At 45.1% G+C, this 18985-nt stretch overlaps 1 protein-coding gene across 1 annotated transcript; it reads right to left on the bottom strand.

Annotated features, from left to right (window-relative positions):
- Positions 1–6921: 6921 nt before the first annotated feature.
- Positions 6922–13439, bottom strand: LOC141104607 (uncharacterized). The gene is made up of 9 exons (XM_073594242.1): positions 13399–13439; positions 12439–12550; positions 11882–12016; positions 11674–11752; positions 11364–11557; positions 10947–11264; positions 10687–10848; positions 9819–9954; positions 6922–7503 (listed from the first exon to the last, which is right to left on the bottom strand). Exons 1-9 carry the CDS (start codon positions 13422–13424, stop codon positions 7067–7069), a joined length of 1599 nt encoding a protein of 532 aa, XP_073450343.1. The 5' UTR covers positions 13425–13439; the 3' UTR covers positions 6922–7066.
- Positions 13440–18985: the final 5546 nt, after the last annotated feature.

Raw genomic sequence — 18985 nt, 5'->3', positions numbered from 1 at the left:
TCATCTTGCATAGAAGCTTTAGATCCATGTCAATGGCTTGGCATTTATGATTGCTATTATATCTAAGGGAAATTCCCAAAGCACGACCTGTTGTGGGTATCTGAGGGTACAAAGGAGGTACCTAAGGTTAAGAACTACTGCAATAAAGTGTTACTTGGGTGACAGCTCTAAGTCAGCCGACATCACATCCAAGATGATGGCCCCCAGCAGCAGCCTTAGGATTTTGGATGTCTACATCAGGGAGACTTTTACAGGTAGATAACATGAATAAAATACTTTACGTGCACATCCTATGGGAAGAATGTTGTGAAAATTAATGTTCTGGTGAGAGAGCCTATCATTTTGAACATTCAGGACAAAGTGTGTTTCTAAAGTCCTCCCTGCATTCACACTACATTCTCTGACACCTCTCCTCCACCATCCACACTACATTCTCTGACACCTCTCCTCCACCATCCACACTACATTCTCCGACAGCTCTCCTCCACCTTTCACATTACATTCTCCGACAGATCTCCTCCACCATCCACACTGCATTCTCCGACAACTCTCCTCCACCATCCACATTACATTCTCTGACATCTCTCCTCCCACCATCCACACTACATTCTTCAACAGCTCTCCTCCACCATCCACACTACATTCTCCGACAGCTCTCCTCCACCATCCACACTACATTCTCCGACAGCTCTCCTCCACCATCCGCACTACATTCTCCGACAGCTCTCCTCCACCATCCAAACTACATTTTCTGTCAGCTCTCCTCCACCATCTGCACTACATTCTCCGACAGATCTCCTCCACCATCCACACTTAATTCTCTGACAGCTCTCCTCCACTATTCACACTACATTCTCCGACAGCTCTCCTCCCACCATCCACAATACATTCTCTGACAGCTCTCCTCCACCATCCACACTTCATTCTCCGACAGCTCTCCCCACACCAATCAACACTACATTCTCCGATAGCTCTCCTCCACCATTCACACTACATTCTCCGACAGCTCTCCTCCCACCATCCACACTACATTCTCCGACAGCTCTCCTCTCACCATCCACACTACATTCTCCAACAGGTCTCCTTCCACCAACCACAGTACATTCTCTGACAGATCTCCTCCACCATCCACACTAAATTCTCTGAAAGCTCTCCCCCCACCATCCACACTAAATTCTCTGAAAGCTCTCCCCCCACCATCCACACTACATTCTCCGACAGCTCCCCCCCACCATCCATACTACATTCTCCGATAGCTCTCTCCCCCGCCATCCACACTACATTCTTCAACAGCTCTCCTCCACCATCCATACTACATTCTTCGACAGCTCTCCTCCATGCTCATTACATTCTTCGACAGCTCTCCTCCACCATCCACACTACATTCTCCGACAGCTCTCCTTCACCATCCACACTACATTCTCCGACAGCTCTCCTCCACCATCCACAATACATTCTCCGACAGCTCTCCTCTCACCATCCACACTACATTCTCCGACAGCTCTCCTCCCACCCTCCACACTACATTCTCTGACAGCTCTCCTCCACCATTCACACTACATTCTCCGACAGCTCTCCTCTCACCATCCACACTACATTCTCCGACAGCTCTCCTCCACCATTCACACTACATTCTCCGACAGCTCTCCTCCACCATCCACACTACATTCTCCGACAGCTCTCCTTCCACCATCCACACTACATTCTCCGACAGCTCTCCTCCACCATCCACACTACATTCTCCGACAGCTCTCCTCCACCATCCACACTACAATCTCCGACAGATCTCCTCCCACCATCCACACTACATTCTCCTGACAGCTCTCCTCCACCATCCACACTACATTCTCCGACAGCTCTCCTCCACCATCCACACTACAATCGTTTACAGCTCTCCTCCACCATCCACACTACATTCTCCGACAGTTCTCCTCCACCATCCACACTACATTCTCTGACAGCATTCCTCCCACCATCCACACTACATTCTCCAGCAGCTCTCCTCCACCATCCACACTACATTCTTCGACAGCTCTCCTCCACCATCCACACTACATTCTCCGACAGCTCTTCCCCACCATCCACACTACATTCTCCGACATCTCTCCTCCACCATCCACACTACATTCTCTGACAGCTCTCCTCCCACCATCCACACTTCATTCTCCAACAGCTCTCTTCCACCTTCCACACTTCATTCTCCAACAGCTCTCCACCATCCACACTACATTCTCCAACATCTCTCCTCCACCATCCACACTACATTCTCCAACAGCTCTCTTCCACCATCCACACTACATTCTCCGACAGTTCTCCACCTTCCACACTACATTCTCCGACAGCTCTCCTCCACCATCCACACTACATTCGCTCACCCATGTGTCTTCTCTGGTGTGTTAGAAGTAACTTTTTCTCAGTAAAAGATTTCCTGCACTCAGGACATGAATAGGGACATTCAACCTTGTGAATTCTCTGGTGTTTCACAAGGTCTCCTTCGTGAATGAAGGATTTCCTGCACTCTGTACATGAATATAGACGGTCATTTGTGTGAAGTTTTTGGTGCTTCAAAAGGTCTCCTTTACGAATGAAGGATTTCCCGAACTCTCAACACGAATAAGGACAATCACCCATGTGGAATTTCTTGTGTTTAACAAGATAATCTTTCTTATTAAAAGATTTCCTGCACTCTGAACATGAATAAAGACGCTCACCTGTGTGAATTTTCTGGTGTTTAACAAGGTCTCCTTTACAAACAAAAGATTTCCCGCACTCTGTACATGAATAAGAATGCTTACCTGTGTGGGGTTTCTCATGTTTAACAAGGCTCTCTTTCTTAGCAAAAGTTTTCCTGCACCGTGAACATGAATAAGGGCGTTCACCTGTGTGTCTTCTCTGGTGTCTAAGAAGGGCCCTTTACTCAGGGAATGATTTCCTGCACTCTGAACATAAATGAGAACGCACCCCTGTGTGAATTCTCCAGTGTTCATATAGTGCACCTGTTCGAGTAAAACATTTCTTGCACTCTGTACATAAATAAGGACGCTCGCCTGTGTGAATTCTCTGGTGTACAAGAAGATCTTTTTTTTTTTTTAGAGAAACTTTTCCCGCATTCCAAACAGGAAACCGGACACTAAACCATGTAATATCTCCGGTGTACACGAAGTTTTCTTTTGTCAGTTAAACATTTCCTGCAACACAAGCATGAATAAGTACACTCTTCAGTGTAAACTCTCTGATGTCGAATAAGGTTTTTGTTTTCAATGAAACATTTTCCACACACCAAATATGAGAATAGATTGTCACCTCGGTGAACGCTTTCATGGGGTAAAGAAGGTTCCTTCGGGTTACAAGGATCTGTTGATTCTTTCTGCAGTGTGGAAGCTTAAGCAGATATTTGCGATCACAGTATGTGATTGATCACAAGATTCCCCTGATCAGAGGGATCCATTGATGTCTTCGGACTGTGATGTATATATTGTGATGTGTTTGGGTTTACTCACGATGGATCCTGTGTGATGGAACCATCTTCTGAGCTCTGATCCGGAGATAATAGAGAACGTCTCTCTGAGGAATTCCTGACATCACATCCATCTGTTGGAAAGACATTTTCAAATAAAGGAGTCTAGCGCATCTACCACGTATGCTATTTTGGCATTCAACAGTTTCACTACTTTTTACTAGTTTCTACTATGAAATTGGGTATAATGGCCCATTCACCCTTGTGCGACTTGTCATGCGACTTTGACATAACAAGTCGCAGCCCATTGTTTGCAATGGCATTGTCAGGAGCGTATGCGCTCCTGCTCTGTCGTAGTTGCTGGTTCTAGCATCCTGGCTTTTGCTATGGTGTCCTCCTTGTCTGTCTGTCCAAATGCAAGGTGATTGATTGTGGCCAGACTCTGGGTGGAGGCCAAACCTGATTTAAGCCAGCCAAACCTGCATTCTCATGCTTGTGCTAGATTGTGAAAACATGTGTAATATTTGATCAAGCTCCCTGTCCTTCTGCCCTGCTCAGCTAGATTGGATATTCTTTGGTACAATCATTTTGTAAAAGAAAAAAAATCTCAATAATAAAACAGTCAATCACCCAAGCAGGGGTACTGCACATCAAACATATCATAATGGCATGGGCAGGGATGTGACCAACTAGGTATTTTGGAAATACAAGACGTCCCCTGAGCGACCTAGGGGTATAAGCCGTAGGTCCACATACACTATATTACCAAAAGTATTGCGACACCTGCCTTAACACGGACATAAACTTTAATGGCATCCCAGTCTTAGTCTGTAGGGTTCAAAATTGAGTTGTCCCACCCTTTGCAGCTATAACAGTGTCAACTCTTCTGGGAAGGCCGTCCACAAGGTTTAGGAGTGTGTCTATGGGAATGTTTGACCATTCTTCCAGAAGCGCATTTGTCAGGTCAGGCACTGATGTTGGATGAGAAGGCCTGGCTTGCAATCTCTGCTCTAATTCATCCCAAAGGTGTTTTATCTGGTTGAGGTCAGAACTCTGTGCAGGCCAGTCAAGTTCCTCCACCCCAAACTCGCTCATCTATGTCTTTATAGAGCTTGCTTTGTGCACTGGTCCAAATCATTTGGTGGAGGGGGGATTATTGTGTGAGGTTGTTTTTCAGGGGTTTGGCCTGGCCCCTTAGTTCCAGTGAAGGGAACTTTTAATGTGTCAGCATACCAAGACATTTTGGACAACTTCATGCTCCCAACTTTTTGGAACAGTTTGGAGATGGCCCCTTCCTGTTCCAACATGACTGCACACCATTGCACAAACAAGGTCCATAAGGACATGGATTAGCGAGTTTGGGGTGGAAAAACTTGATATACCCATTCAGGTGAAATAAGTATAAACCACTGGGAGGAAAGGAAGCTCTAGGCTGTAAAACAACCTTGTACTTGAGAAGAACAAGTTGAAATTACAAGAAAGTGCTGCCAAGTTTGGACCCTTCTGGAAAGCCTGGAGTGCAATTAGGGACAGGCTGCGATTGCCACTAGCCACACCCCTGATGGCACTGAATTATGACAAAATGCGTTGGGTGGAGTCTGGATAACAAGATTGAACCACAATCCTTATGTAGTCTCTTGGGAACCTGATCATACTAGGTGGATTTTTGCCCATTCTACTTTGCAAAATAGCTCAAGCTCTGTCAGATTGAAATGGATAGTGTTTGTGAACAGCAATTTTTAAGTCTTGCCACGGATTCTCAATTGGATTTACGTCTGGACTTTGCCACCAACAAAGAACTTGAATGCAAGTGCACGTTTAACGACTTATCTTCCAGCTTGAACAGTGTTGTCAATGTCCTTAGCAGAGTTAATTTCATAGACGAAAACATTTTCGTCAGCGCCCTTTTTACAGTGACGAAAACGACACGAAAAGTACACCACAATTTCATCTACTGACGAAAATCAATTCTGTTTTTGTTAATGAACAAAGTCAAAACGAAAATGTGAGGCAGGGACGTTTACCCTCATGAACTTCCAGTTTCCATGGAGCTCCGCCTGCTTCCGCTCCCAGCAAGCAAGCGTGTTGAGTCTGTAGCGTGCTTCGCTTAGCAGCAGTTGCAGCGCTGTGCATCCAGCATTACAGGCCTCCTCTGAGTTCACAGACGACCGTCAAGATCAGCACTGTGCATTACAGGCCTCCCGACAAGAGTCCTGACTCACAACCGTCCACATAGCTCCCAACTGTCCCTGTTTTGGAGGGACTGTCCCTCTTTCCCCCTCATTTGTCCCTCATTTTGGTCTGATCTGTATAGATGTATATAAAATTCACTTTTTATCTATCAAAAAGTATTTTCCGGTGCTAAACCTTTCATCTGATTTCTAAATTGCTGCATTTGTAAATTCCAAAAGCCAATATGAAGGAATAATAGTGGTAAAAAAAACACTTGTGGGTTTAACCAATCTTGTTTTTTTTTGTACAATTCTCCTCTAAGGGGGCGTGGAAAGGGATGTGTCCTATTCCTGCATACTTTTGCTGATAGGTGTCCCTCATTCTCATCTCAAAAAGTTGGGAGGTATGCGTCCAGAGCAGGGAGCACTGTGAGTGTGTAAATTACAATTACAGGCCTGAGGCCTCCCCTCAGACCACCGTTTCGGCTGGAGCATTGTGTGTGCATTACAGGCCTCTCAGACCACCGGCCAGAGCACTGTGCAGCATTACAGGCCTCCTCAGAGTCAGACAGCCATCCAGAGCACTGTGGGCAGCATCACAGTACTCCTCAGACCACCGTCCAGAGCACTGTGCAACATTACAGGCCTCTTCTGACCACCGTCCAGTTCAGAGTACTGTTTAACATTACAGCCACCATCCAGAGCACTGTGCAGCATTACAGGCCTCCACAGGCAGACCATCACCCAGAGCACTGTGCGCAGCATTACAGTACTCCTCAGACCACCATCCAGAGCACTGTGCAGCATTACAGGCCTCCTCAGAGTCAGACCACCATCCAGAACACTGTGCAGCATTACAGTACTCCTCAGACCACCATCCAGAGCACTGTGCAGCATTACAGGCCTCCTTGGAGTCAGACCACCATCCAGAGCACTGTGCGCAGCATTACAGTACTCCTCAGACCACCATCCAGAGCACTGTGCAGAATTACAGGCCTCCTCAGAGTCAGACCACCATCCAGAGCACTGTGCGCAGGATTACAGTACTCCTCAGACCACCATCCAGAGCACTGTGCAGCAATACAGGCCTCTTTAGAGTCAGGCCACCACCCAGAGCACTGTGCGCAGTACTACAGTACTCCTCAATATGAATCTGTGAGTTTGTTCAAACCTTAATACCTTAAATAATAACACAATATTAGATTTCTTTACTCTAGGAGTATATAATGAGTTTGTAAATTCTATAGAAATTATTTAATAATTTATTACTTAATTTAACTAAACACATTAGGATTTTAGTTGACTAAAATGATTTTATTCGACTAAAATATACTGGAGATTTTAGTTGACTAAAATACAAACAACACAATTGCAGATGACTAAAATGGGACTAAAACTAAAATGGCATTTTAGTCAAAAGACTATATCTAAAACTAAATCAAAATTCAATGCCAAAATTAACATTGCTTTTTAGAGACAGATCATATCGATGAAGGAAGCCATTCAGCCAGTGCTGTGATGCTTTGAATTCTTCTGAGGATAGTTCAAACTTTGGTGCCAATGTAAGGGCAAATGCTTGAATGTCAGCCCTGTGCACAACCACAGCCTTTGCCCTCTTGTCAGCAATCCATTCACAGATGATGTCTTCCAGCTCTGGAATTAATGGATGCCGACCTGATCCACACTTGCGCTTCTTGGCATTTCCCTCGTCCACCTTTTGACTGAGGTTACCGTACTCTGCTCGCCATTTTCGGACCATTCGGAGATCTAACTTCATCTCTTTGCAGAAAGCCGTAAGATTCTTTCCTTGGGAGTCCTCCACGATGGCTTTCTTGTACTCGACGGAATAGCTCTTTCTTTTCGCACTCATCTTGTCTGGGGATCAAAATACTGTGTTAACCACTTCCCCTCCTGAAGATTTACCCCCCCCCCCCCCCTCATGACCAGGCCATTTTTTTGTGATACGGCACTGCGTTATTTTAACTGACAATTGCGCGGTCATACAACGTTGTACCCAAATAAGATTTATGTCCTTTTTTCCCCACAAATAGAGCTTTCTTTTGGTGGTATTGGATCACCTCTGCGTTTTTATTTTTTGTGCTATAAACAAAAAACCCGACGATTTTGAAAAAAAACCAAAAACTATATTTTTTACTTTCTGCTATAAAACATATCCAATAAAAAAATGTAAAAAAAAATCTAAATTTCTTCATCAATTTAGGCCAATATGGACCCCCTTCCGCCACCTGCAAAAGTGATTGAGTGTCTAATTAGCCACTCCGATCACTTCTGCCTTCAAGGGAATCGAAAAGATACATACCAGGATGATACCTGTAGGTGCGGGCATCATCCCGGTGTAACCACTGAAACCTGAGGACGTCCATGGACGTCCACGGGCAGCAAGTGGTAAACCACGTGCTTACTGGACACTTCTACCCCCTTCCTGCCCCAGGCCAATTTTTAGCACTGTACCCATATGAAATTTTTACCTTTTTTTTTCACACAAATAAAACTTTCTTTTGGTGGTATTTAATCACCACTGAGTTTTTATTTTTTGCTAAACAAACTACATTTTGAGAAAAAACAAAAGTTTTTCATATTTTGTTATACAATTTTGCAAACGGGTAATTTTTCTCCTTCACTGATGGGCACTGATGAGGCTGCATTGATGGGCACTGATAGGCACCACTGATAGGAGGCACTGATGATGAGGCACTAATTGGCAGCACTGATAGGTGGCACTGATTAGCAGTACTGATGGGCACTGATTAGCAGTACTGATGGGCACTAACAGGTGGCACTGGTAGGCACTGATTAGCAGTACTGATGGGCACTGATAGGTGGCACTGGTAGGCACTGATTAGCAGTACTAATGGGCACTGATAGGTGACACTGGTGGGCACTGATTATGGGCACTAGAGAGCACTGATTAACAGCACTGGTGATGACTAAGGGAACTGATGTCCCTCTAACAGAAGCCAGTTAACGGCTTTCTTGCTTTCTTCACGCTGACATTGTGAGGAAAAAAAAATCCAGAAACCGGCTTCTGTTTTCTTCCGTAATAACCTGTCATTGGCTGACAGCTGATCACATGGTAAAGGGCCTGCTGTGATTGGCTCTTTACCCTGTTCTGTGATGAGCCGATTCCCAAGAACTCAGCGATCACAGAGCGCACCCCCTGGGGGATATGGGCAGAACGAGAATGGGAGGACGTACATGGACGTCCTCACGCCATTTTAAGCTTGTGCTGTAGCTGTCTTTCGGCTATAGCTTGGGCGCAAAGTGGTTAATACACTGCAGAGGTCTAAGCTTCCTTGGGTTTTCAGCAAGAACCTTTAATAGACACCAAAGCAAAACACCCCCACTCCCCAAACTGTCTATGCCTTTAAAAAACACTTGATTTTTTCAACAGAATGTTCTGCTAAAGTTTCACTCGCACTTTTGCCAACTTTCACGCATAATTTGACGTTAATTGGCTGCTCCAGATTCCTGTCACTCATTTTCTGCCAACAGCGCAACACACACACACACATGTTACTTATTCTACTACTCCGTAAAGTCTGAGTCCCCTGGTCTGTGACCCAGGCGACTGCAAGTTAGAACACGCTAGAGTGTGAATGGTTGTGTGACCAACCACCATAGTGCTACGCCACAGGCATTCTAGGAATTATATTGTTACTCCTCGTATACCCAACGGCTATATGCTCTTTTCCCAAATGAATCCTGGGAAAAATAAGATTTATCAATCCAGGTCTTTGAAGGTTTTATTTAGATCAACCGCAGACCTAAGATGTTCTTTTGGTTGAACTTGATGGACACGTCTTTTCAATCTCACTAGGATGGGAAGTTCTCTGTATTGAACAAGATTGGCACAGACTTGAGGAAATGGGATTGGCAAAAGCCTTCATTTTTCCATGACAATGGACCAAACATACGTATTTAGGTCATATGATTCGAATTTATTTGCCACAAGGGATCATCCTAATGCTTATCGGGAAACGACGACCCCTTCATCTTACAAAGTTCAATCTTTCTTCCCAACTCCGATGGTCCACCATTTATAATTCAGCCTCATCTTATCTGATAATGTGAAGATCTGATACAGTAATTATCTAATGTTGAACTACAATGCCTATACTCGGAAGTAAAATGAAATTGTGAACTGTTTCTTCCATAGTGCCTATACTTACTTGTGTTGATAGGTGGAGACATTTCTTCCTGTTCACTCTTCATAATCATCCCAACCTCCTCCATGGACGGCTGATCACCCCCTACATACGTCTCCACTACTTCTTCTTTAACCTTTATATTAATCCGTTCTTCACCCTAAACCCCAAAATATTTGTAAATATCCATTAAAGTTGATCTCCAGGTGGATTTAAAAGACACAAATGGTTTCAGCTCTGCATCCATTAATACACCATTGAATTTTTTTTATACAAGCACCTGAAATGTGAGCTGGTATCAGACTCTTGCAGGCCATATACAGTAGAGCTCAGAATGAGGAAGAGAGGAATAGCACTAGGAGCCAATCTGCTGTGCTGAAGTACTAACAAGGGACATGCTGATAGGAGGAGACAGCAGAGTGACAGAAAGGTAAACTCATCAGCCTGCTGCTTCTCCTTTCACTATTTAGTCACAAGCTGGGGGAGGGACAGGACCAGTAGGTGTCACTGACCTGCAGCAGGTAAAAATTTGGTTTTCTACCCATTTCCTGTGAGCATCTCTCCCCCAGGAAGTGCATCATCAAAGCAACCTGAACTTTCAAGAGCAAAGAACAGCACTGCGTCATTCAACATGTGCTCATCATTGGAGGAACACAAGGAAGAAGAGGACCCCTGATATCATGAGACTGGACCCAAGACCCATGGAAGAAAGGTAAGTATGTTCATTTTCAAAAAAACAAAAGTTAGGGTGCTCCAAGGGAGAACAGGAAATGGGGGAAGGGGTGGAAAGGCAACTCTTCAGATGTAAAAGTAGAAAAAACAAGAGGCTACATTGAGGAATGCCATTTTGCAAAGTTCAGAATCGCTTCTGTGTTCCATACAGTCCACCTACCTGATGATGGTGAGGGATGGTGTGATCTTCCTGTGTGGAATCCCGGGAATACAGAGGACAGGGACATGTCTTGAAGGGATCTTTGTGTCCTTCCAAAAACTTCTCCTCATCATCATCATCCTCCTCTTTAACAGCATTATTCCAATCACTCTGGTTTATGCCCTGAATATTTCATAAAAACAAGACTAGCTCTAACAATATAGCTACTAAACATGTCAAAATGTAAGTATGAGCTACTATTTTTAATCTTTCAACTTAACCTTATGTGTGATGGTGTGATCTTCCTGTGTGGAATCCCGGGAATACAGAGGACAGGGACATCTCTCTGGTGGGTTTCCATTACTGGATCCACCTACCTGATGATGATGAGGGATGGTGTGATCTTCCTGTGTGGAATCCCGGGAATACAGAGGACGAGGACATCTCTCTGGTGGGTTTCTGTCACCAAAAGGCTCCATCATAATGTTCTTGAAAGGATCTTTGTGTTCTTCTAAAAACTTCTCCATCACACCAACCTCATCATCCTCCTCTTTTATCTCTTCTTTAACAGCATTATTCCAATCACTCTGGTTTATACCCTGAATATTTCATAAAAACAAGACTAGCTCTAACAATATAACTACTAAACATGTCAAAATGTAAGTATCAGCTACTATTTTTTTATCTTTCAACTTAACCTTATGTGTGATGGTGTGATCTTCCTGTGTGGAATCCCGGGAATACAGAGGCCGGGGACATCTCTCTGGTGGGTTTCCATTACTGGATCCATCTACCTGATGATGATGAGGGATGGTGTGATCTTCCTGTGTGGAATCCCGGGAATACAGAGGATGGGGACATCTCTCTGGTGGGTTTCCATTACTGGATCCATCTGTAGGAAACACACACACTGACTGAATACATTGTTTCTATGTGTTTATCAGATGATGGGGGATCTAGGTGGACCCTCCGTACTGCTCTCTCCTTTACAATAAAGTCTCCTCTTACCCGGTGATGTGAGGGATGGCTGATTCTCCATCATGACATCCTTATAGAGATCTTTGTGTTCTTCTAAATGCTTCTGTTCCTTCATGGAGAAAAAGAGTGTAACATTTTGACCATTTCGGAACCTGACACACACAATGATACAGTCACCATCCAGACACATCCCTTGTCTGTTACTGGATAATGTCCCAGAATTCCCGGCACCGCTCACCTCTCTTTTCAGCAGATCAATCATCTTGTTGGTGACTTCTAGAATCTTCTTGACACTGGTTACCTCTGTTGTCAAGCAGTGAGGTGGAGGCACCGTGATGCTTAGATGGTCACCAGACTTCACCGGAGGAAAACTCTGCATTGAAAGAACAATAATAATGTCATGTGACCTCCCAGAATCCTCCTCACCTCTCCGGTCAGGTTTGTATTTTATTAATAGAGATTAAGGATGAGCTCCGGCGTGTTCGCACAGCCCATGTGCAGAGCCCGCCAGGAAGTCGGCACTGCACTGCGCTAATCACAGGCAGTGAGACATTGTCCCGATGCGCGGCTGCAGAGATTGGGAAATGTCTCACTGCCTGTGATTAGCGCTCCCCAGTGCTGCCTTCCTGGCGGGCTCTGCATGTGGACTGTGTGAACACGCCGGAGCTTATCCTTAATAGAGATGAGAGTGGTGTCATGTGACCTCCCAGAATCCTCCTCACCTCTCCGGTCAGCTATGTGTTTTATTAATAGAGATAAGAGTGATGTCATGTGACCTCCCAGAATCCTCCTCACCTCTCCGGTCAGCAGGAAGATGATCTCCAGGGTGAGGTTCAATATCTTCTCAGTCATGTGATTTTGGTCCTCCTCCATCCTCATTGATGTGATCCATACAAGACTCCGAACTCTGTAGACAGATAATATAGCAATTTCGTTGATTATTACAAGATTTTTTTTTCAAACTCTGTGTCCAAATATTGGGGAGATTTAGAACGACGGTGTCGGAGTTACTAAACACCAACTACATTCAGCATCAAAATCAAAACAAAAACTACGATACCCCAAACTGTAAAAAAAAATTAGAAACCCTCACAGATCATCGCTTTGGAGATAAAGCTCAATGGCGGCCCTAAAATAATCCTTCTTCCTCTGGCATTTGTGTAAGAAGACCTAACATACTGTATATATATCTATATATATATCACAATAAGGGGTATGTTTATAAAGCTGTGAATACGACATTTATCAAACTTTCTCAGTAGATGAATCTTTCTGGTACATGAGTTTTAAAATGACAGTCATTGATTCACCACCAGAGAATGTTTCGTGAAGGTCATATTCACTGTTTTATAATTATAACACTATATGGGTTTACATATCTGAGTGCATCTGAACTGTGTGTGGGGGCGTCTTTCATTTTTTAAATTATTTAGATTAAAAATATATTTCAATTTACCATTATTATTGGTATTTTTATAGAAATGACAAGTTCTATTTATGGAGACACCGAACGTTTATATAGTTGAATATATTACTCTGTATTTAGGTTATATCTCTCTATAGATAATAATATAATCCATAGATATGTGGGTTTGGGTATTTACATCTCCTGGAGATAAAAGACATTACAATGAAAATAGAGGAAGGGGACGGACATGATGGGAGGGTTACTGGGTGTAAATATAAAATATGATCTTATTACCTCCTCTGCTGCCAGTTCCAACAATGTCTCCCCTCTACTTCCTCCCGACTCACCTTTCACCTGGAACTTCCTGTTTCATGGTGGGATCACTTCCTGTCTTTAGCCAATTCCTCTCTTCCCCTGACATAACTTCCTCCTTGTTTATGACATCACATCCTCTGTATGATCACGCTCTTCCTTTTCAAATAGCTACCAACTGTCCCTGATTTCAAGGAACTGTCCCTGATTTGGAACAAAGTCCCTCTGTCCTCCTCATTTGTTCCTCATTTTGGTCTAATTTCTACGGTTATAGATAAAATGCACTTTTTATCTTTCAAAAAGTGTTTCCCAGTGCTAAACCTTTCATCCAATTTCTAAATTGCTGCATTTTTAAATTTTAAAAGCCAATATTAAGGAATGGTAGTGGTAAAAAAAAGCCCTTGTGGATTTAATTAACCTTTTTTTTGGTTAACTGTCCTTTAAGGGGGCAGGCCTATGCCTACATACGTTTGCTAGTAGGTGTCCCTCATTCCTATCTCAAAATGTTGGGAGGTGTCTTTTCGTTCCATTTGATATAATTGAAAGAGATCTTTACTTTTGTCCTTAAAAGAGAACTTTCACCAGAAATTAAAACAAGGTTATTAAATCCCCCAGGGGAACCTGTTTACGCTGCACTAGTGCACTTGTTCCTGTATGGATCTGTGCAGGATTTGCAGAGCAGCGTTTGCCGGAGAGCTGGCCCCGTCTCCCACCACCGCTATCACACCAACACTGAACTGTGGAGACGTAGTTCTAGACCAGAACACAGAGGAACCCTCAAAATAACATTCTGGTATCAGGAAACCCCTGCTGAAAATGACCAAAACCCATGAAATATTAGTGTGATGTCAGTGGGAAGAATGATCCTTACATGTGTGGTCACTGGGAAGAATTACCCCCTTACAGACAGACTGTATTACCAAAAGTATTGGGACACCTACTGTTACACGCACATGAACTTTAGTAGCATCCTAGTCTTAGTCTGTAGAGTTCAATATTGAGTTTGCCCACCCTTTGCAGCTATAACAGCTTCAACTCTTCTGGGAAGGCAGTCCACAAGGTTTAGGAGTGTGTCTATGGGAATGTTTGATCATTCATTTGTGAGGTCAGGCACTGGTCCAAATCATTTGGTGGAGGGGGGATTATGGTGTGGGGTTGTTTTTCAGGAGTTGGGCTTGGCCCCTTAGTTCCAGTGAAGGGAATTCTTATGGTATCAGCATCCCAAGACATTTTGGACAATTTCATGCTCCCAACTTTGTGGGAACAGTTTGGGGATGGCCCCTTCCTGTTCCAACATGACTGCGCACCAGTGCACAAAGCAAGGTCCATAAAAAACATGGATGAGCGTGTTTGGGGTGGAGTTCTGACCTCAACCTGATAGAACACCTTTAGGATCAATTAGAGCGGAGACTGCGAGCCAGGCCTACTTGTCCACATGAATGCCTGACCTCACAAATGCTCTTTTCGAAGAATGGTCAAACGTTCCCATAGACACACTCCTAAACCTTGTGGACAGCCTTTTCAGAAGAGTTGGAGCTGTTATAGCTGCAAAGGGTGGGACAACTCAATATCGAACCCCACGGATTAAGACTGGGATGCCATTAAAGTTCATGTGCGTGTAAAGGCAGGCATCCCAATACTTTTGGTAATATAGTGTAGATAAAAAGATCAATGTTGTCAATGGGTACTTATCTGGGAGGTGGAAATTGCTCGTGGAACCCCTAGCAACCTCTGGAGGAAGCCTAGAATTTCATGGAACCTTGGTTGAGAAACCCTGCTCTAGACTGACAGTGTCTCCTAAGCTGCAAGGGCATCAAAGACAAACCTTGCAGGACTTTTGATTGTTCTGGTTACACACTTTAGGGTTGTCACCTCTTCTAGGGTTGTCAGAAGCTTTCATTTATCACTGGATCTGGATTTATTAAATCCTTATGAGATTGGAGGCTTTGACTATCTCCCACCTGAGTGTGGACTAAATAAAGCAATCTGTATGTCCTGCAGTGTGCAGTCACTGTCTATATGTATTAATATATATTAATTAAATATGTAGTATTAAGGGGACTCAAATTTGCTTCTTGTCATGGTTATGCAATAGAGGTTGTTTGTCAGCTTACCTGTTTCCATGTGTTCATCTCCAAAGACCAGCTGTCTCTCACCTGACTGCTTTTATTAACTCTCCTCTAGCATGGCTCCACCCCAGCTCCTATCAGAGGACTCTATATTAACCTCTGCACTGCAGGTCAGCCCTGCTGATTAACCTTTGTGTGTTTGGCTTCCTGTTCCTGCCTGCCGTGTGCTCTACATTTATTTCTGTTACCGACCTTGGCGTGTTCTATACTATTCCTGTCTGCTCGTGACCCTGACCTTTTGGCGTGTCCCCGACTATCCCTGTTTGCCTGTGACCCTGAACCTTGGCGTGTACTCTGTTGTCCTTGTCTGCTTGTGGCCCTGACCTTGGCTTATTCCTTTACTATCCTTATCCTTCTGTTGCCTACTGTGGGTGTGAGCTGGGGGACCCTGGGGGTCGCGACCTGGAGCCAGTTGCAGCCCAGTCCATCCTCACCATCAGAGGCTCTGGTGAAAACCTGCTGGCTCTTAGACTCCGCGCCCCAGGGAATCCTACGCTCTAACTCCGGTGGGATCTGTGTTGGTGTTCCAGCGACCCTGCCTTCCTTATACCCGGACTCCCATCCGCAGCAGTCAGCCGCAGGGTCCACTGCTTGCGGTGCACTCCTGATCCCAACGGTGTGCATCTGTCACCTAGCCTCAAGGTGACCTGACAGTTTGATCAGCCATGGACCCGGCTGACGTGCCGCTTCCTGCAGCCGATCCATTGCAGGGCATATTTCGCAGACTCGAGACCCAGGAATCTAATCAGACTCAGGTAATGCTATTCCTTAAGGATCTGGCTTCCCGCTTCGAGCAGCTCCAGGCCTCCTTGGGAAACCCGAACCTGCAGCCTCAAGTACAATTAGCAGCTGCACCTATCGCACCAGTCGCAGCCACACATTCATATTTACTGCCAGCTCTGTCCCGTTTCTCTGGGGACTCCAAGGCCTGCAGGGGCTTCCTCAGCCAATGCACCATTCATTTTGAGCTCCAGCCTCAAAACTTTCTGTCTGATCAGGCTAAGGTAGCCTATATCATTTCCCTCCTCTCTGGTGAAGCTTTAGCTTGGGCTGCCCCCCTGTGGGAGAAGAATGACCCGGTGGTTTCCAGCCTGTCCGACTTCTTGAAGCTTTTTCGTAATATCTTCGAGGAGCCAGCTCGGGTTTCTTCAGCGGCTAGTGCCCTTTTACGCCTTCGCCAAGAATCTTGTTCAGTGGGACAATATGCGCTTCAGTTCTGTATCCTCACAGCTGAATTGAGCTGGAACAATGAGGCCCTGGTCGCAACCTTTTTACATGGCCTCTCTGACCGAGTGAAGGACGAATTAGCAGGAAGAGCCATCCCCGCCGGTCTGAACGATGTAATCTCCTTGTGCAATTAGATTGACATTCGTTTCCAGGAGAGGTCCCTAGAAAAAAGACGCTAGCACCCTCTAGGTCCTAGTCAGCTTGAACTCTTCCCCCGTCGCTCTGTGAAGCATCCTCTGCCTGCTGAAGAACCTATGCAGCTAGGCCAGACTAGTCTAACCCCCGAAGAACGTGCTAGACGCAGAAGTCTAGGCTTGTGTCTTTATTGTGGGGGCAAGGGTAATTTTCGTGACTCCTGCTCGCTTCTTCCGGGAAATGCTCAGGGTCTAATACGTTTGGAAGGTGGAGTATTGGACCCAGAAACATCACCTTCTCGTCTTCTTCTTCCGGTGTTCCTCCATGTAGGCTCTTCTCCCCAATCGGTCCTAGCAAATCTGGACTCCGGGGCTGCCGGCAATTTTATGGACTGGAGAACTGCTTCTTCTATGAAGCTTACCCTTTCTCCCCTCGCTACACCACTGATAGTTTCGGCAATTGATGGCACTGTGCTCCCAGGGGGTCCTATACGTTTCTAGACGCTCCCTTTTAGGAAGTCGGTAGGGATACTCCACCAGGAGTGGATTTCCTTCCTCATTCTACCCAAGGCCTCTACCCCCATTGTATTGGGCCTTCCTTGGCTACAGCTCCACTCTCCACATGTGGACTGGGTCTCTGGGCAGATCCTGGCTTGGGGTCCTTCGTGTTTCTCGTCCTGTCTTCTCAAGGTGGTCCCCAAGGAGAGACTTTCCATTACTACCACATCCGTATCTTCTGATCTTCCCGCGGCATACAGCGATTACCGGGATGTGTTCTGTAAGAAGTCTGCTGAGGTGCTTCCTCCCCACAGATCTTTCGACTGTGCCATTGACCTTGTACCTGGAGCAACTCTGCCCAGGGGTCGTACCTACCCTCTGTCCATTCCAGAGACCCAGGCCATGACTGAGTATGTCGCCGAGAATCTGGAGAGAGGTTTCATCCGGAAATCCTCGTTACCTGCAGGAGCAGGGTTCTTTTTCGTTGCTAAAAAGGATGGTACCCTCAGACCCTGCATCGACTATCGAGGGTTAAACGCAGTGACCATCAAAAACCGATAGCCCTTACCTCTAATATCTGAGCTATTCGACAGGTTGAAGGGGGTTTCCATTTTCACCAAGTTGGATCTCAGAGGTGCATACAATCTCATTTGAATACAGGATGACGAATGGAAGACTGCGTTTAACACTAGGAACGGGCATTACGAATACCTGGTAATGCCTTTTGGTTTGTGTAATGCTCCAGCTGTGTTCCAGAACTTTGTCAATGAAATCTTCAGGGATCTACTGTACCAGTTTGTTATCATCTATCTGGATGACATTCTCATCTTTTCCGAAAATCTGCTTGCTCACAGAAACCATGTCCGCACCGTTCTTCAGTGCCTTAGAGAGAATAATCTCTATGCCAAGCTGGAGAAATGTTCCTTTGAATGTCCTGAGGTCCTGTTTCTGGGATGTTTTGTTTCTAGTTTGGGTCTTCGCATGGATCCCGGAAAGGTCTCGGCCATTACCAACTGGCCCCTTCCTGCTAGCCTCAAGGCCACACAGCGCTTTCTTGGCTTCACAAATTATTATAGGCAGTTCATAAGGAATTACTCTTCCATTGCCGCGCCTATTATCGCTTTAACCAAGAAGGGTGCGAATGCCAAAGACTGGCCTCCCGAGGCTGTCTCTGCGCTTCACGATCTGAAACAGGCCTTTGTTTCTGGACCTCTCTTGAGGAGACCAAATCCTGGGGATCCATTTTTTATTGAAGTAGATGCTTCTTCGATGGGGGTGGGAGCTGTGCTTCTTCAGTTCTTTGAGAAGAGACGTCAACCATGTGCGTTCTTCTCCAAAAAATTTTCTCAGGCAGAGAGAAATTATACCATTGGTGATCGGGAACTTCTCGCAATTAAATTGGCGTTGGAAGAGTGGCATCATCTCTTGGAGGGTTTCCCTCACACCATTACGATCTTTACTGATCAAAAGAATCTACAATACCTACAGAATGCTAAACGTCTGAACCCCAGACAGGCCAGGTGGAGTCTCTTCTTTTCCCGTTTTAAATTCACGATTACGTACAAACCTGGTTCCTGCAACGGTCGGGCTGATGCGCTCTCTAGGTCATTTGACACTTTGGATGAGGAGTCCAC

This window comes from Aquarana catesbeiana, linkage group LG08 (genome assembly GCF_042186555.1).
Source record: "Aquarana catesbeiana isolate 2022-GZ linkage group LG08, ASM4218655v1, whole genome shotgun sequence".
Lineage (NCBI taxonomy): Eukaryota > Metazoa > Chordata > Amphibia > Anura > Ranidae > Aquarana > Aquarana catesbeiana.
Note: the sequence above shows the minus strand (reverse complement) of the source record. Positions and strands in the feature narration are given on the sequence as shown.

Excerpts from the sequence above, each read along its gene's own strand:
- LOC141104607 (XM_073594242.1), bottom strand. The coding sequence starts at position 13,424 with ATGAAACAGGAAGTTCCAGGTGAAAG. Across the intron at positions 12,551-13,398 it reads CAGGAAGTTCCAGGTGAAAG|AGTTCGGAGTCTTGTATGGA; the intron begins GTGAGTCGGGAG and ends ATCTGTCTACAG. Across the intron at positions 10,849-10,946 it reads ATCACACCATCACACATAAG|GGCATAAACCAGAGTGATTG; the intron begins GTTAAGTTGAAA and ends TGAAATATTCAG.